This window comes from Hetaerina americana, unplaced genomic scaffold, assembly GCF_022747635.1.
Source record: "Hetaerina americana unplaced genomic scaffold, ioHetAmer1.1.p SCAF_1, whole genome shotgun sequence".
NCBI lineage: Eukaryota > Metazoa > Arthropoda > Insecta > Odonata > Calopterygidae > Hetaerina > Hetaerina americana.
In genome coordinates this window covers 59,223,013-59,243,259 of record NW_027286069.1, presented here as the reverse complement: position 1 = coordinate 59,243,259, position 20,247 = coordinate 59,223,013, and the positions used below count along the sequence as shown (strand labels likewise).

The 20,247-nt window shown below is 34.3% G+C and overlaps 1 protein-coding gene across 5 annotated transcripts in view; it reads right to left on the bottom strand.

The window, feature by feature from the left end:
* Positions 1 to 2,717: 2,717 nt before the first annotated feature.
* Positions 2,718 to 20,247, bottom strand: part of Sin3A (SIN3 transcription regulator family member A) — a 58,769-nt gene continuing 41,239 nt past the window's right edge. For 4 of the 5 annotated variants that reach the window (XM_071590199.1, XM_071590222.1, XM_071590206.1 and 1 more), the window contains 7 exons: positions 19,169 to 19,440; positions 17,815 to 17,998; positions 15,626 to 15,795; positions 15,308 to 15,511; positions 9,854 to 10,338; positions 8,426 to 8,636; positions 2,718 to 6,182 (listed from right to left, as the gene is read on the bottom strand). In XM_071590199.1, coding sequence (XP_071446300.1) covers positions 5,796 to 6,182; positions 8,426 to 8,636; positions 9,854 to 10,338; positions 15,308 to 15,511; positions 15,626 to 15,795; positions 17,815 to 17,998; positions 19,169 to 19,440 — 1,913 coding nt within the window. In that variant the 3' untranslated portion in view covers positions 2,718 to 5,795. Of the gene's footprint in view, positions 6,183 to 8,425; positions 8,637 to 9,853; positions 10,339 to 10,814; positions 10,880 to 15,307; positions 15,512 to 15,625; positions 15,796 to 17,814; positions 17,999 to 19,168; positions 19,441 to 20,247 lie in introns of those variants that run through there. The other variant, XM_071590230.1, reaches the window with a different exon arrangement.

Genomic DNA, 20,247 nt, shown 5'->3' with positions numbered 1-20,247 from the left:
ATAAATAGTCAATCCAGTCCTATGCATGAGAGGGTTGCTTTTATGGAGAGGGTAGAGATCGCTTGGTACATAATCATAAATGTGAAATTCAAACATTCTGGGTTCAGGAGTCACCTTCTTTCCCAGTGCTGCCAGCAGCTTTGGGTACTGAAAAAAATTACAAAACTTTGGAATCATTTAACGTATCACCCAGATTTGAGCCTCAGGTTCACTGGTCTGAATGCTCCATTCAATTAGCAACCATGCTGTCTATTCTAAATCTAGCAGTGGTTTTACTTCCATGGTATGAACAAAATACAGCTGGTGGACAGTTTTTAATTCATTGGCCACTAATTGGATGTAGCTAGGTCGTAATATGTACAATTTAACAAGGCTGATAACCACAAGAGGTTACATCTAATACCAACTGGTGTTTTCCTAATCAGAGAATGGTAGGTTTAAGCCACTTTCACAAACCGTTGAATGGCCTCAGGAGACCAAGAGTATTAAATAAATACTACATCAAATGACTGAAAAAAGTATCAGAGCGGCCTGGAATTTAGTGAGAATTGAGAGCAATGTTCATGCTCACAAAAGTCCCCGGAATTAAAACTGCATATTCAAAAGTAGGACATAATCATAAAGTGACAGATATTTTGTATGTTTTGATGTGAACACAGTGAAGAATTTCTATGAACATTCCATTCATACTCCGGGGAGTCTTCCCCTTCAGTTGTGAATTCTAAACCAATTCACTCCTCCACTTTGGCGTGACAGTGGTACTAGAATTTGAAACCCTCCTTTCCTGTTTTCCAGAATTAAAGTTGACTTGGATTAGGCACTGGTCATTTGTTAAGGTCACCAATTGTTAAGCTAGGGCATAATCAAGGTGAGAGAATTATTGCAGTATTCAGAATAATTCAGGAAGCTAGCACTACTGCCACCCCACCAAGTTGGGGTGGCAGTACTGCCACCCCACTCCAAATTGGATAAGAAAAATTTAAAAAAGGGAAGAAAGTATTTATTTGAAATCACATCATCTGAAATAATTATAATAGAAATTAGTTATTTAAAATTATCTATGCTTTTAAGATTATTAATTAGAATGACAGACAAAAATGAAAAGAAGGAATGATAAAATTTTAAATAATAATTAGAAGGGGTGGTCAGCTGGAAAATAAGGCATCACTAATATGGTGAAGGAAGGGTCAAATGCAAACCATCACTTCCCACCACATAAGGAATACAACATGTAATACAACTAAAATAAGCTAACTTAAACAGTTGATAGAACCCAACAAATGGAGAGGTGGTCCAACGTAGAAATAAATTGTTGAAAATTGAGGTAGAAAACCCAGACATGGGAAAAAAAGTTAGTTCATATTCACTCAATTTAAGGGAAAAAATTGAGCAAAAAAACAATGAAAAAATCACAAATATTCAGAGGTGAAGAACTCGCTTAACCTAGGAATTGGCAATCTGTAGCAACTACAATGAAATCTCCAACAAAAACCACCTAAATACCCTATGAGGATAAAGAATTGATATTTACATATCCACTAATATGAGGAATAGCAGCCCAATGAAAAATGCCAAAATGAATATTGAACACAAGTGCATGTCCATGGTTTTACTTAAAAATTAGCATTAAAAAGTAAATTATTTCTCCTAGTTTATTTTGCCTCAATATTGCGTGCATTATCACCATCCTTATTTCCTGGCTAATATTAAATATTTTGATGTTAGTTCTGTTGTCAAAAGTATGCATCTACAGTTCTTACCCAGTTCCTGGACATAATTTGTAGAATTCTCTGCACCACCTATATTAGCATCTACTTCAACTCATCCTATAATACAATCACCCCTTTGAATTATTGTCTGTTTGACTGTTATTGGGAGTTATGAATGTTAAAATTCACTGAAGGAGCTTTTGAGATGAATTGGAAAGTAATTATTCTGAATTCCAGAACTAATAACCACACAAGAGGGAAAGAGGTTGGAGAGGAAAGAAAGCTATCACTATTTCTCTAAACACAGAAAGGAGCCAGCATGGCCTGGGAGATACAAGAGAAAAGTTTCTTAACCCTTGGCATTCTCCTTCAAAACTGATGCCATTTAGCCACTCCAGCATCATTACTCAGAGAACAGAGCCTAATGCCATCCCTGCTGACAATATAATATGGATACCTATCAATTTGGAATTAATTTCCATAGACTAAAAGATTGAATTTTAAGAAAAAGGTCATTATATAAAATATGCAGTCCACATTAGATAGGGTAAGATATAAACTACCAAACCAAACGCTATTGACGTGAATATGACCAACGTATGTTTAATTATGAATATCTTCGGATTTTCTTTCAATTTCAATGAAATGCTAACTATTGGGCACTAGTATGTACCAGTTTCATATTTGGGTATGTTGGACAAATTTGCCTACAATGCACTGATTATGGTGCACTAACAGCCAGATATTAGAAAAATTCACAATGGCTACAATATTAAAATGTAACTGCAACTAACAGCTGGAAAACAGGAAGATGCACATTAATTAGCAATTATGTTAATGCAAACCAAATATGCACTTATTTCCAAGATTTTTCATACTATGAATATAAATCTTAGAGATTACTTTAGTGATTTATTTTGCTTGTGAATTATAATTAACAGAGAAACACCTACACAATTATGAAAAATTCTTTTATTTGAAAAGAATTTGACTCATCAAAATCTTCAATATTATTTCATTTAAATTTGGATATGGAAATACAGCAGACTGTACATTTAATTTTGATTGCAATATCATATGGTAATTTTATACCAAAGACCTTTACACAAAGTTCACTCTCAATGTATGATCTATGAAGAAGATTTTATCTAACAGACATCATTCACATGCCAAACCATTTAATGGTTGCAAGCTGCTGTTTATCGGCCATAGTTAAGCTGAACTTTTTTTCAAAAAAAAAAAAAAAAAAAAAAAGCTCACCCCAGTGTAAACAAAAATATCATTGTGAAACAAATGGAAAAGATCTTTTATTACACTTGTGAAAATGGACAGTATATGTATAGATATACATAAGACAATCTATAATATTGTACAAGAATGTTTTGAAGGTCTCACGATCATGATGGCCATGCTTTTTCTCCTGGGAATTGTGAGGCTTTCCCTTCAAACTCTTAAAATGAACTGCAAACATTGAAGTTATACAATAAAAGGAATGATTTCATTTTCAAAATCTTTGTACAAGAGAGGAGAATGAGAGCTGTGTGGGGGTTTAAACCAGGTCAAATTATGTTAAAATATTGTGAAATTTTTATGCATCCAACTTCGCCTTATTTATTGCCAATCATTCAGTTTCTATGGACATCCAACCACAACCACACAACTTTCACAACCTCTAAAAGCCATTCCACATAATTCCAATGGCAATTAAGGGATTAAGATTTGCAGACATGATTAATGAAATACAAGCCTCTTGATTCATCCCAGGATAGAACTGCTACAACAACTTAACAACTATACTGGGACAAAAACATTAAAAATAAAATGCTTGTAAAGGTGTGGTGTGGAATTTTATACAAGAGGTTTGCTTTCAAATAGTATACATCACAAATATCTATTTTACAGGAGCTATTAATGTCATCCAAATTTTATTTCAATTACTCTTCAATGTCAAATTTTAATATTTAAATAAATTTCAAAATTTAACACAAAATAAGCTTTCATTGAACACTATCACAAGCCAAACAATATTCAATCAAAAACTAATTTTATGCAGGACATCAGGCACTCATATCTCTCACCTATGTTCACTTGAATGAAGAGTATTCATCATCAATATTGCATTTTCCACACTACACCCCTAAAACATTACTCACTATCTCCTCTCCTCATGCCCATTCCTTCACAACCATAAGAGGCACACATAAAACCAGGCATATTACAAGTTAACTGGTACTCTTAATGCACAAAAAGGGACAAGGGGATCATAAAATTTCTATTCTTGTACATACTATCTTTAACATTTCTCTATGCAAGAACAAACTACAATGCATGTCGGCGGCATTAAGGCCATGTCATCGATGTGCTTAATATGTACATCTAAATAATTTTAAAAATGCTCTAGTCATAAATAATTAATTTCATATAAAAATACATTTCCTTGGTATTTCTCCTTGATAAAAAGTAAAACTTTTACCCTAGATAGATTATTATGGTCTTGCAAAATTAGTGTGTATTTATTGTTGTTGTACAGTTACACCTGAATGCCAGACTCTTCACCCCTTTATAATGACTGGCACGATCAAGGTAATTGCAATAGTATCATCATTTTTAGGGTTTAATGAGTGAGAGGAGATGTGTAAGAGATAAGATGTACTGTACATCAAATATATTACATATGTGACCACAGAAGAGATTTAGATAGTCAACTTTAGCTCACTCCCAGACAAAGCACTTTCCACCCACTCACCACATACCACTGATCATGGAATCTGCTTATATTTGGAGGCAAATAAAATACTAACACCATACTAAGTTTCCTGAGAACACAAACTGCTCTCTTTTCAATACATCACTGTAAAGTCTTTTGAAAATATTTATGCTGTGATCACTATACACACATGTACAAATATATAGATCCTTATAAATTATATCCTGAGGGGGAATTGGGAAAAGGTTGCTTGACCATGCATTTAAAGGTTACTCTACCTCCAAGATCACAATCCTACAACTACAAAAGCATACACAAGTAGAGGCTCAGCTGCACTGTTTTTGCACTTGTTTTTCCTAACCAACTGTATGAAAAGATGCACTGGAAACAGCAAGATGAAAGGTAATACCAATTTGCTTTTGTCTGTATTGTAATCATTCAACACAGTTATTGAATGCAATTGGTCAATTCTCAGAATACATGTTTTAAGTTGTTAACCTGTCTACATAATAGAAATGAAGCAAAAAATTTTCAATGGTAAATTTTGAAATTTCAAAAATTATAACTGCACCACACAATGTTTTAAACAAGTTATGAATATGTAAGAACAAGTGCTAGGAGGTGCACCCTAAAGGCCTTAATCTTAGAATGCCATTGCTATGCACCATTTCTATTATAAATTACAACTGCACTCTGACTTTGTACTATTTTCAACTTTAAGAGCCATATTTAGATACCATAGGAAATTACCATTTCCTAAACAAATGAAGAAGGATCAAGGGAATAAACTTAATAACCAAGCCTAAGTACATGTTATATACCTCAAAACTTTCTTCCCCTTGACTTGTGCAGTGACAATAGATGCTAAAATATGACTGATTAAAAAACAATACAATAAAATTTTAGATGAAAACAAAAAGACAAAATGGGAAACTAGACAACGGAGCAATTTAAATAGGGAAAAGGGAGGTATTGCTTTTTGTTTTATCCCCACTAAATACAAGAGGAGGCACAGATACGACACTTCACAATTCACAGGATATCCAACACTAAATGCAGCAGAGTTGCTTTCCAAAACAAGTTTGCAACGCCACCTGTAACCAACGTTTTAATATAATCATCACTTTATAAGTGCTGAAACCACCATTAAGCACCAATGTGATCTGTGGCTATCTGATATTAAAACCCTGACCTTTTATTCCAGTTCTCCACTGGAGAGGTTCTTTTTCTGCTACATGAAATATCTCTTTTCCTCATTTTGGTTGTGGAAAACTTATAGAGGGAACCACATATCACAGCAGAGTGAAACCAAATATTCAATTTCAACGCAAGGATGACCATTGTTGTTTGTAACCACATTTCACTGCCGCATTTGCTCATTACGAGTCAATAGATGGTGTATGGCTTGATGTTGAAGACACAACATCTGATGATCCACCCGAGATCAAATTAGAAGATGTAGAGGACCCCGATGTAGTTGATGAGACCACAGGCAAAGTTTCTGATGCAACATTCGAGGACGGTAATGAGGATACCAAAGAGGTGACCAAGTGGTCTACTCGGTACCTGTTATACGAGGAGTAAGGAGGACGTGAAAGGTCATTGTCAGTCACTAGGCGAGTTCTGTTCGGAACTACTCCCTCACCATGTCCCATTAGCCAATCAAGTGTTGAACGCCTCTGCACATCAGAAACATGACGAACTAGCCAACGATCATGCCATCCTCTGAATTTTCTGTTTAGTCGCTGTGTCACTGAGCGATGAGACTGAAAGAAATGGAAGTTGCACAATATTAAAGCTAATGTGGCTTTCAAATTTTAGGTATGTTAACAGAAAGGGTATATTGATAACATAGTTCCTTCAGCAATAGAAATAGAGGTTCCAATGTGTGTTCCAACAAAATATGAAATATTATGATTCACATGAAATAATTAAAACAATTGTAGGCTGTATTTTGTTCTTATTTTATTACTTTTCCTAACTCAAGGAGTCAAGGCTTTCATAATTTGGAACATGTAGCATATTTGCTTTTTTGTGAAGAAAATTGAACTAACTGATCACTTCATCAGTCTTTCTCAGTCCATTATCATTAATCGAAAATGTTCAATTTAAATTCATTAGGAATTAGCTACTACAAAGTATTGCTAACATGAGCACAATAATACAGGATACACTCGCACACATATGCTAAAATTTACACAACACAAAAAGACCTCATAAAATACTAAAATATCTTCTTTTAAGCAATAATTTACTATCCTTAAAGTACTAAATTTAATGTGAACATGAAAAATGTATCAATGGGGCTTATTCCATTTGGGATGGCGGTTGCCAGAACTCTTATCCAACTGGATAAGAGTTCAGGAAACTTTGGAGAGAGTATATAAAACATTTCTACATATTATAACACCATTTTTCACCTACTCCTGATGTTTCTCCTTTAAAAGTCCTAATTTGGTGAAATCAAGAGAGATAATTTTGAAACCATGAAACTTTTGAACTCAAACTTTAAAAAAAAATTTGAAACTTGGTTTCTGTCAGTTCTGTCACCTTGAAAGAACTTATTGTCAAAAGTCAAGGTATAGTGTTTTGAAGAATTGTACACAACGTAAAAAATGAAAATATATTTTGCATTAATATTATGGTTTTACTACTCTTAATATTCATACATATATTGACTGGCAGATGGAGACCATACCATGAACAGCGAAAGCTCGCTGCATTGTTTGAACTCAACAAATACAGTTTAAAATTAAGGCCACTGTTTTAACAACCTAATATTATTCCCCATGTCTACTTACTGATGCGGAAAAAGACAAAAATATCAATACCTTCAAACTGGGACATAAAATTTTAAAAATATATGAGGGATATTAAATGGGCATTCAGTAACTTGAGAAAAACTCTATAAAAATTTTATCAGTAATTTGCATTGCACTCAAAGGAACAAAATTTTACAAATGGTAGTGGAAAACTAATTAGCCAGAATCAATCCCACATTATGACAGCTGTAAGAACATTAAATTGCTTCATGAACAAAAATAATGGTACAATGCAATTACATACAAATCATGCATTTTGCTGTGGCCAGGAAACAGGTGGATTGGTGATTTACTAGACAACACTTCAAAATTACACACCAAGCCATGGTGTTCATTTATAGTAAAAACAAAGTATTCCCACTTAAATTACATGATAGGGTTTCAGAATAATGAAAATAGGGGCACTCTTCACACCAATTCCATACCTACTAATTACCCGGTTATCTGGAGTCATCAGCATCCTGACAAGGTCTGCACTTACTTTTGGAGTGGGTAAGCAAGCCACATGCAAAATTTGTTTTTAGCACTTTCATTTACAACATGAGCATTAGTCATACACTGAAAGACCACATACAAGCACATCATTAACAATTTCTTTATTAGAACTGGTTTAAATGCGGTCATCAGGATGCAGTTTTAAGCTTTACAACTGACGTGCTGACCTGATAGGTGTGGTTTTCTGTTTTACTGCTGCTTTTTAGTTTCTTCTGGTATAAAACAAAGCACCCTCATTGAAAGACTACATAAATTCATTTTGTATGCCACTGTTCAATTTCAGAGATGCATGATGCAAAATGAAAGTTTAGGACCAATTAGTAAATAGCAATTCTACTAGCATTCATTATACATGAACCATCAAGTAATTACTAAGCTCACATTGGTCCGAAAAGCATTTGCAAGAAACTATTTTGTCTCTACAATTGTTGAAATGATGATTTTGTATGATATTGTTTAAAACCATACCGAATCAAGTTCATATCCTATTAGTGACTGCTTGTGGTTTCATGTTTAATTATAGTTTATAATACTAATAATGTAAATTACTAGCAATTTAATTAATATAAATCATTTGCTAATATTTTGCTTGTGCCCTGCTTACATCCAACACATGAGGTATATTTAAATACTAATGAGTTAATCAGACCTAATATGACCAATCAATAATTATATTTAATAAATTGTCTTACCTCTCTAGCCCTCTGGAAAGCTTGACGTTTATATAAATAATTTTCTTTGTTGATGACAAATACCATTGAATATGAATTGAGGTTGAAGCGACACTCAGTATTATCAGAGGATACATAGCTTCCTGGAGCATTTTTTAATCTCTTCTGTCTTTCACTCAGATTGCCTCCATCTCCCAATCGATCCTCATTATCTGCCTTGTCTTCCTCCAAGCTATGGGCACAATTAAACATCATTTCATATATTAGTTTTGAATGCCCGAGTTCTAGATTTCATAAAAAGTTCATAGATAATATAAAATATTACCTGAACTGATCAAACTATAAAAAACTTGTTTTTACTGTACTCAGATAAAATGCTCACATACTCAAATAACAATAAAAATGATGATTTTGAATGGAAACTGGAACACATGATTTACTGAATATATCTTATAAACTTCAATAGCCAGGAACTAAAAATTAAGTCAAAAAATGACAAGTTGGGGTGGAAAATACTTTTCAGGAGATGACACTTTTGTATCTTTAAAGAATATACATAAAAGCTACTCAAACGTGTCTCAATCATAAACAAAATAGCAGTTGACCAGTGGTCTCCAACAAACTGACATGAGACCACCTAGAAGGCACAAATTACTAATTTGAAAAAATCTTTAAAAATAATAAGCTTGTAATAGGACTAATAAATTATTATCATAATTGAACTACCAAAGAAATAAAATACAAAGATTACTTATGGATGAACTACATTAAAAATGTCAAATTACTTTCTACATAATAGAACCCCATTAACTTAAGTCTACCACATAACTTGCAACATACTACTATCATTGTGCCCATGACTTAACATATTTTAAAATTCATGTAACACATATGTGATATTAACGTAATTATATTTCCAGGGTTAATAAAAACTGCATCTATGCCCGGCAAAAACTTGTGACTTTGATACATGTCTATTAAAAATCCCATGCTTATGGGTTCCATTTTAAAATTCAATAGCGGAAGTGGCTTGATGAAGAAATAATTATTAACATACTTAATGCACTTTGAAGGAGTATTAAATAAACAACAGCAAAATTGCTAAAGTATATTTCAGAGCAATGTCAGACATTTTAAGATGTGTTTACCACAGAAAGTGATTCAACACTGAAAAGATGGAACTCACTGCCTTACTTGCACTGAACTGTGAGAAAATAGAATAATAACAGCCTATTCAAGAAATACTGTTCATTTATGTTGAATACAATTTTGAAATGTGGTCATCATCATGTATCAGGGGTGACAACAACAGCAGAAAGATGATAGTTAAAACTCACAGAACACAGAAGACATTAAAAAGAGTTATGAAGCTTTTACAGTCACTATTTTGTGTGCCAAAATGTGAACCTATATTAAGCCACTGTTTTTAACTGGAATGTTGAGACACACCTGCACTTATCCTTCTGCTGTTCCTCATCTCCAGCACCACTCCTCCTCCTGTCCATCTCATTGTCTTCCCTCTTCCCTCCTTTACCCGACTGCTTCCCACATCTCCGAGAGTCACCATCTGACACACTATGAGAATCACCCTCCATAACACTGTCCCCACCACGGTTCTCATTTCTGCAGTACCCTAATGCACCACCACCTGCTCTGCGCCTCCACAGCCTAACGTTTCGGGGCAAAAAAACTGGCTTTCGGGATGTGGATGATGTTCCACCAGGGGATTGTTGCAGTCCAGCCTCTGACTGGGGCAGAGAAGGAGAACCATCTCCACGCATGAGTACTGCAGCACCTCTACTGTCCACTTCTCCACCTGTGCTTCCTGAGACAAACCTATCCACATACGCCCACTTTTCTGCTTCAGTAGCAGCCTCAGGTTCCTCCACTTCAGTATCAAGTAACTCCACTGTCATTCGGCAGTCATATTTATACTGAAAAAGATTAAGCATATTAAATCACTAGATTACAAACATTGCATGTTAACATTACATCTCATAAAAGAAATTAAATGAAAGCTCAGCAACCTACAAAGAAATCAGCACCTAACTGGAAGTTATATGGTTGATGAGAATTTTCACACTATTAAAAGTTTTATGCACAATATTTAATATTTTGAATGTTTCCAGATGTAATTATAAATGTACAAAATTTATAGATACACATTACAGTACCATACATTTTTCATATCTTTCATAAAAACAGATAATGGTTAGTTACAATGGCATAGCGAACCACATTTCAAAAAACCTAAAATTATGGCATTAAATTATAGCTTGAAGTTTCAAGACTCCATTATCAGCAATTGAAAATGCACATAGCATTCTCCAGGTTAAATAAAACGAATGGAATTTTGCATAAGTTAAACATTATGTCCCACAAAAAGGGGCGACCATCTGGGAAAATTCACCATGACATCACAAGGCAGTATGGGCATCTCGAACTTCGTTGATTGGGTTGATAGGAGTGTTTTCTCTGGATGGAAAAGGAAAAAATAGAAATTATTCTCGGCAAGCATTCAAGTCAACTGTGGCTAGGAAAGAACTATTCCGAAAAACATTCCTCAAGCGAAGTAATAATGTATCAGCATTTTTAAAGAAAATGAATTTAACATTGCTAATTTTAGAGGATTTAGGCAAAATGATAAGCAAAATGCAATTAATTCATTATAGCTCTAAGTACAATATCAGCTGAATGTTATGAACTTGTCTTCTTTATTAAGACATACATAGCTTACATTTCAGATTTCAACAGTTATCAGCTCTGAAGTCAGTTTGATAGGTGGAGGTAGGGCTCAAGTAATACTAAGCTCACTGGTATGTGAAAACCACACATCAGGGTAGAGGCCAGTTCCCAGGTTTATGGCTTCCCAGAGAGATCTCGTACCAGAAAATTACGTACACTTTTCATCTTTAAATAACTTTATTTTCAACTTTTAACTAACTACCATAACACCATTTGTCAGTGGTATCATTTTCCATCATTTATGAATTTCTTTTAAAATATCTAATTCACCACAGTTATCAACCTGAAGGTTCGTTTGATAGAAGAGGGTAGAGCTCACACAGTACACTATGCAATAGCATTTGAAATTCACATAGCGGTACATTCCTTTTCCTGTGCCACCTATGGTTCCTCAAGATTTGTTCCTGAAAAATTGCATGCTTGGGTTAAGCTGAGGGTCTCCTGAGGTGTGCCCGAGAATCAAACCAAGGCCCTCCACTCAGTAGTTCAATGATCTAACCACTGGACTACAATGTCCCCAACACTTCATTTTTTTATTTAGATACTCCTAATTGATTCACAGATATAAAGTAAATGAAGTTTGATTTTTGTTCAATTTTTTGTTTCTAATTATTTTCATTAATATTAGGGAATCAAAAGGCAACAATGTTATTGTATCTATAAATTCCATGAGATTAAATAGGCAAGATAAAAGGAGGAATATGTAAGAAAACAAAATTCATCACAAAAATGGCTTTTTTTTCAAGAACATCGGTGGACTCTTCCAATTTTGTCTGGTGATATTTGTCTTTGAAAATCTTTTCCTGCAGTCGAAGTGGTCATGAGATATAAATTTCAACAATTTGCTTTGAAAACACACCTCACCCCAGTCAGTTCTAAGCTGGTAAAGGCTTATGTCACTAAGACTCCAAAATTCATATTTTTTTGTATGAAACTTCATCGCAATTGATGAACTATGGGCTCAAGTCTCATTTAAATCTTAAGATAATAAAATTAGAAAGAACTGGCCAATCCATGCACACCTACTAATACTTCTTTACCTGCTACAAATCTGGTTGAAAATGGTTTCTGATTAGCAAACATAGGTAGCAAAAGGGTTCTTCATCAAAGATTTTCTTATATTTTCTTTTAACAATATTTTGACTAATATAATACCACACTAAAATTGGCATAAAATATGTAAAATAAAATATTTTCAAACATGGTCAGTATTGATTGAACATCTCATTTAGTTAAAAAATATTTTATTGAAAAGTATTTATTTTAAAACAAGTTTTTACTATAAAAAATGATAAAGAAAAATGTGATTGCATTCTATTTACAAATATCAACTCTGCATAATATTTTACAAATTTGCAATTTCTTTTTATCTAATATAGAAATTCTCTCTTCTCTAGGAAATAAGTTTTTTAATAAGCAAAATTTTATTTCACTGAGTATTCGGCTATTATGTACAAACGCTTACACCATTGCCTTGATGTAAGTAAGCCCAAAACCCTTGCCCACCTACTTTCAATGTATATATGATATCCCACAGCATGGAATAGCATTTCAAAAATAACTTCTCGAATGTTTGCAACATACTGTTGGAAATATTCCAAAGTCGGTGGATGACACTAGTTGTTCAAGTATTTCAAAAGCCATCACCGCTACTGTACTTTTTCTTTCCTTCTATTTTCTTTCTACAGCCTGGAAAGAAGTTTGTGGATGGGGTGGCAATCATTTCCATGTCCTGCCTACTAGCTAATGCCTTCATCATAGGAATTTTAGTACTTATTGAAATATTGATAATAAAATTATTTAGGAATATGCCTAGATACTTGCCTAACAGTAATAAAACATTTATGAGTGATACTCTTTGAGTTTTACATCAAACAGCCTTAACCATATTATAAAGGTAGCTTTAGCTTTAGATACAAAATTAAATGTATTTTCATACTCGCAGAATGTTTTGGAAGCAAAGAGTAGCACAATACAAATTTTTGGTTTTTAATTGTATCATTTTTAGCATTTTCTCATGCATTGTTGTAAAAAAACTACTCCTTTTTTTCACTTATCCACACCAATAGTACAGCTTTGTGAAGCAGCTATACTGCTACTGAAAAGTCCACCCCCAGTTCATCATGTAAATAGGGTTTTTCACCAACATTTTTTGTCACTTTAAATACTTGTTAGGACTTAAAACTACTTGCAAAAGTGTAAATGATCCCTGTCAGGATTTCTTTTATGACTTGAACTTTAGAATGCATAAAAAGAAATCGAGCACTATAAAAAACTATTTTCCCTAGTGCTGTTGTGCATGGGCTAGTATACATGAAGTGATTTCCAATATATATGAAATATGTAAAGAGAGATTCAAATTGTTTGAAGTTATTATGTGCACATAAAATTTTTGGAGAGAAACCACTCATATAATGCTGCTTCTACTGGATAAACTGAAAGGAATTGGTTTACCACATTAGGTATTCCACACAATTTCATATTAGAAATCATTGGCAGTTCAAATCTACAATCCATCAAGCAAATGAAACTTCAGCTATTAGAATTAACCTACATTAGAAACCATTTAACATGAAAATTGATTACACAATATGCAGGTCATACTACATTTTGGCTTCCATGTGGTTAAGCATACATTTATTTGCTTTACACAAGATGATAAACTTTAAACAATGATTAAAATAAATATATTTTTCACTTCTGAGAGAATGACTCATGAGATTTTCAACTGATAACATGGGCATACTTTGGTGACTGGAAGTCCCAATCAACTTGTTCCTAAGGGACAAATTCTCTGAAAAATTATCCTAGACACTCAACAAAATTCTGCATTAACACTAGTGAGAATATATTAATAACAATAATAAATCACTGTGATGACATTTTTTTTAAGTTGTTAAAAATCACATGGTGAATCAACTATTTCCAGTATTCAATAAACTACATATTGGGAAAATGAAAGTATGCACGCATAATTCTTTGAAGAATAATTTTCCACAATTGGCTGCCTCCTTCAATTCCAAATTATTAAATAGTTTTGGAACTTAAGCCTTCTTTAGGGCATACCATGTTTATTAAAAATTTCATTTGTGCATAAAAGGCAAGGCTTTGTGGCAATCTAAAAGCATTCAATACTCTATTTGATAATCTCCAAGGGATATTATGATCTTCTAATGAGGTTTTAGGGTGTGAAAAATTCTTCAGTATGGTTCTGGAAATAATTTTTTCAATTTTGTCCGAATAACCAGTGGAGCTAAGATCCCAACCATTATTATTCCTATATCAAACAAAAAAACGAACTACATATTTACTTTCATCTACTGAAGGTACATAAACAAAATATAAAGCTTCATTTTTTAGCATGAGACTTTAAAAATGTAAATTAAAAAGCAGGTATAAATAAACCCTTAAAACAACGTACCTAAATAATTTTTAATGTGAATATAATTTGTACTATCACCAATATACCCACCCACATGAAATTTCCCATTCAATGAAAAATCACCAGATTCTCAAATTCTGTGAACTTTCATGATTGAATTGCTTGTATAGGTGACCCACTACTTATGGCAGAACTATCAGTGATATCAGACTTGGCTATCTACTACCATCTACATCTTTGCCATGCTGGAGGCAAACCACCCAATGGGTCATTAAAATCACTCGGGGGGCTAATTTCGTAATTCAAATGCGAACAATTGAAGTCATTCACTCACTCCTTTTATGGAAAAAAAAGGTCATCACTCTTCATTACAATGGAGTTCATGACTTATTGACACTTGTCAAGATGTATTTATCCAACCTTCTCACACTGAATGAAATTGATTCAGAATTGAGAACATGAAAGGGTTTGGGATTTAAGCAATATATTTACATAATAAAATATGCTTACTTGTAACAAATGCCCATTTTACTTTTAAATTTCAGGTCAACTTGAATATCCCCTTGTTTTCCTGACTCCTTCCTAACTCAAAGAAATCCATAATATACCTAATTTTAGACACCCTGGGAGTCTCACAATAACATGGATGATAAGAAAGCAGTTAATAAATCTCCTATCAACAACTCTGTGAATCTGTTTTACACTTGAAGAGATAGATTAATTATCCAAGTTTTTACATGAAAAAGCATAAAACTATGAAAAATCCTAAAACCTACCACATATATCTTAAAGCAATTTTCCTCGGCAAGGGCATGCTCAGCCTGTCTCTGGTACGCAAGTTCAAAAGGAGCATTCCGATGAGCATTAGAGCATAGACCTCCAGCACCACTCAAGCCACCATTAGATGCTGCTCTCCTTTGCTCCCTCAGAAGTAACTCAACACAATTTTGGCAGGACTCATCAGAGACCAAGTGCTGAAGCTACAGGAAGAGAGGAAATACATACCATACTTAAAACAATGAAAAGATGAGTCCTTAAAGTTTTTTACGCATACAGTTTTTAATTGATTGAAAGGAACATAATAATTTACCAACCTGTCTCACAGCATACGTGACCACTTTGTCAAGAGTAAATGCAACATAGGCATGTATTCCAAACATTTCCCTTAATGTATCTTCATAGGCACTGGCATCCATATTTCCATCCAATACATTTTTAACCATGTCTAGAAATGCTGGATAGTAATCCTCTACTTCTATTTCACCTGTAAGTACCATCAGAAATATTTAAGTCAAATAATGAGAGAAAAGCTTAAGTTTGCAAAATTTTCTCAAAGCGGGATATAAAGATTACATCTCACTCACACTAGATCCATCCTCCTTCATTCCAAGCCAATGTTAATAGTAAAAATTTCTAATGTAAAAAGAATCAACTTAAACCAAATTCTCAGAAAAAATATTCTTTTTCTTCTCAGAACAATGCAATCCACTATAGAAATTAGCAATTTGTATTATTTTTTTAAGCACTTAAAAGATGTTTAAAATGATTTTGATTGAATGAATATCTTATAAAATACTAAACACAATTCCCAAGATCAATCAAAATTAGATACATTTTCTACAAGGATTTTTAGCAATGATTCTACGCAGAGTTTTGAGTGCTCTTTGAATTTTCAAAGCATATTAGAAGAATATTGATAGAAATGAGCTCTTACGGCTAGTAATATATAATAAATGTGAAACTCCAATAGCCGTAAAGGTATTTAGAAAGGTAAACTGTTTACGGCTATTGGAGTTCCACATTTATTATATATTAGAAGAAGTTTCAGAGAATTAACAGTGCAAGTGTTTCCATTCCATTTGCCTTGCATGCTAAGGGGAGAACCCACTCTTTGTGTAAATTTTCATGTAAATGGAGTAGCAGGGAGATGAGAAGAGAGATGACATGAAGCAATTGCATAAAAATTGTTTTCTAAGGTGGGATAATGCTGCCAGATTAAAAACAAGGCATTCAATAGGACAACATGGAGCATCTATCCTGTGCCTCAGAACTGAGCACATCTGATTCTCATTTCTGTCTGCTGTTTTAGATCAACAGCCCTTTTGATCCGTTGCAGCGTGCATGTAGAGTGCTTCATTACAATGCAAAAGAATCTGTACACTCCCACAGGTTTGAGTCATTACAACAAGAATTACGGTAAATTCATATCTTTTCAAATGTATTAAATAGATGAGGTCTCTCAGAAAAGTATCCAGCCATGCAGTATTTTGAGAAAAATAGCTTACTTAGAACAATGAGGCCTTAGTGTACTTTGAAGTACTCCCCTTGGGATCTCACACGTTCCTTTATCTCGACAACCGACAGAGTTGGGATTACTAGGCATGTGTTTCAGGGTCATAGCCATACACTCATTACTCACTTGCAGTTATGACCTTTTTGAGAGAACCTGTGTCATCATTTGCAGCTTGGAGCAAGCCCCTGCCACTACAGCAGGAAATTCTTGAGTTGACCAGATCAAAGAGAATGCCACAAGGCAGCTGATGACCATTACAAAAAAGGACCTTGTAGATTGTTTTGAAAAGTGGAAGAGACACTGGGATAAAGGTAAGAGGTCCCTAGGGGAGTCCTTTGATGGGGACTAAGGCCTCATTGTTCGAAGCAGGCTATTTTTTTTCAAAATATTGCATGGCTGGATTCTTTCCGGACAAACCTCATATGCTTATACCACATATGGCAACCACTATTTCCAGTCAACCCTCATAAAAATGAAATTCCAAATGTATTTAAAGACAGCCATAAATCCCAGGGGTGTTCAAGGGTTAAAAAATTTGCTATGCTAATTTTAGGTAAATCAGCTTCTAATCAGGCAGGGACAGCAGCCATTAAGGCCCACAAGATAATAACAACATTCTGATAAAATAGCAAAGAAACTTCTTTTTAGGTTAAAAAGCTGCAGAAAATTTATCCTACTTAACAATGAACCACTAAGACAGCTTGAGCAAAATTTTTAATTAATGAAGTTACTTAAAATCGATTACTACTTATCACTTAAGAAATATCAACATTAGTCAAGGATGTTTAGTGGTAGAAAATATTATCAAAAAATTAAGGAATATTCAGTGCCAATTGCAGAAGAGTCGATTCAAGAAACCAAAAAAACCTAGCATATAAATTCTACCTAAGATTATTGAATAACAACGTTATCTAAGGTGGTAATTCTTAAAAGCATGAGCAGGTTCTGTAAAAAATATTTCTACAAAGATACCATAAAAATGTCTCTTACTTTTAGGTTTAAGGCGCAAAGCAACGGCAGTAGATTCTTTACGCTCTTGCCTTTCACGTGCTTCTTCTGCAGCTAAGGCCACAGCCCTCTCATACATTTTAGTTAGTCTCTCACATAAAATCTGATGTAGCCTCATAAAGAGATACCAGTTGTTGTTGGCCATAAATAAAGTGTAGCATTCCTCCTGTAAAGCAACAATTTTACTCATTGTGAACCGGAACACTATTGATTTTGCTAAATAACATAAATACGAGGGCGATTCGGAAAGTAATGTCTCTTATTTTTTTCATGAAAAATGAAATTTATTCTCAACTTCGGGTATATCGTAGGAAAGGCTGAGGATTTAGCTATTTTTCTACTTAGTCATCATGACAATCAATCACTTTTTGCAACCTTCTAACCAGCTTTTTAATATCAGCTTCGTACCTTTCTCCCGGTGCGTCACGAAGCCAATTGACAACTGCTTCGTGCACTTCCTCATCTGACTTGAATTTCTGTCCTCCAAGGTGTTTTTTAAGAGCAGGAAACAAGTGGTAGTCCCTGGGGGCAACGTCCAGGCTATAAGGAGGTTGGTCGATGATATCCCAGCCGAATTCATTGAGTAGGATGGTCGTTTGATGTGAGACATATGGACTTGCATTGTCATGATGCAAACACACTCCTTTGGTGAGACACCTTGTTGTAACCGAGGACCTCCGACACAATATTCTGCACGGCTAAGTAGCCGCTTTCTTCATTAAGGCCTTCCTTTGTCTCATGAAAAGTGATTCTCTGGTTATTGCACACCATCTCGTCAATTGGAGCCACCGTTGATTACGGCAAACTCAGCCACCCCGACCGCTGCTATTCGTGGATGTTTTCCCGGCCATCAAAAAATCCCCTGCACCACTTGCACTCATTTTTGATGTCCATACACTTCTCACCATACACTGCCACTAACTGGCAATTAATTAATATCGGAGAAGCAGTCACCAGTTGGCTTCACAATGCGGCAGGAGAAAAGTATGATGCCAGTATTAAAAAGCTCCTTATAAGGTTGCAAAACGTGATTGATTGTCAAGGCAACTATACAGAAAAATAGCTAGATGCTCAACCTTTCCAAAGATTTATGCAAACTTGAGAATAAATTTGATTTTTTATGAAAAATAAATAGGAGACCTTACTTTTCAAATCACCCTCTTATTACTATTCATTGATTTAGTCAATGACATAAATAATTAAATTTGACAAACTTAATGGAAACATTAATAATTGAAAATTTTAAATTAAAATTAGTGTTTTAATAAAACAAATTACAGTTAAAAATCTAATCAATATAATGATATAAGGTGTATTTTTGAAATTATTCACTTACAGGATGTGCAGATGTAGAATGCTGTGGATTTGTGTTTGATGAATTGTCCTCTAAAGAGGATTTGCTTCCATTTGCACAACCTGATGATGTATTCCCAAAGGCACTGTTACCACCATTGCTGTTTGCCTTGTTTGAAGAAATTTCAGACTGTTTTTTACCCACTTCTCCCATTCCACGGGTGTTGGCCGTTCGGCCTCCACCATTTCCTTTTGTTCCAGAGGCGCCTGACCCTCCTGTCACATTACCATTTCCTTCTTCATCATCCTTGTCATCTATTTGAAAGAAAATTCATCATTAAAACAGTTTAAATCAATTTAAAGTTAACAATCTTATTCATAATAGTCTGAGAGAAGGTCCTTAGGATGAATCCAAATTGGAATGAGCAAAGAGCAGTGAAAAAAGAATCTATCCAAATCAAAGCACAAAGCAATGTTGTAATATCTGAAAATCTTGTTAGACCAATAATTCACACCTGTTTTTCCTATGCCACAAGTCACCAAGAGAGGAGATAACCACATACACTTGCCCTATAAAGTGTGCGGCTTGACAAAATTCAATTTGAAATTCCTGCCGTTTATTCCACATGTATAGGACCCCATTGGAACCCAAATAAGCTCGAGGTACTGAACATACATAAAATCAAAACGATCACAATTTTGAGAAAAATGGTGTATAACCCAAGAAAATCATTTATTCAAAGTGTAGTCGAAGGTCGCTTGGCGACAAAAATTATTTGGTTCTTCAGGTAGCCGAGAACAACATTATATGATGTCATCACAAAGTATAATTTGTCGGAAAAGTCCACCCAGTTTTTCAACACTGGTGAGGAAAACTCGCTCGAAGGAGCACGTTGTCATGATGCCCGAATTTATCCAACAGACTCAGCCGCTCATTTCAGATGATCCAGGGCAATCGATCCGAAAATCTTAAGCTGTTGTGAATAACTGTGCGTTGAATGGTCGAAGCAGACCTCCCCTTCAAGTCTTAAACCATTAAAATAAGATTGATTCTTTCCAAAGCCACCAGGGCAAGGCAAGTTGAACATAACAACAAGCTTATGTGCTCATTAAAAAAAAATG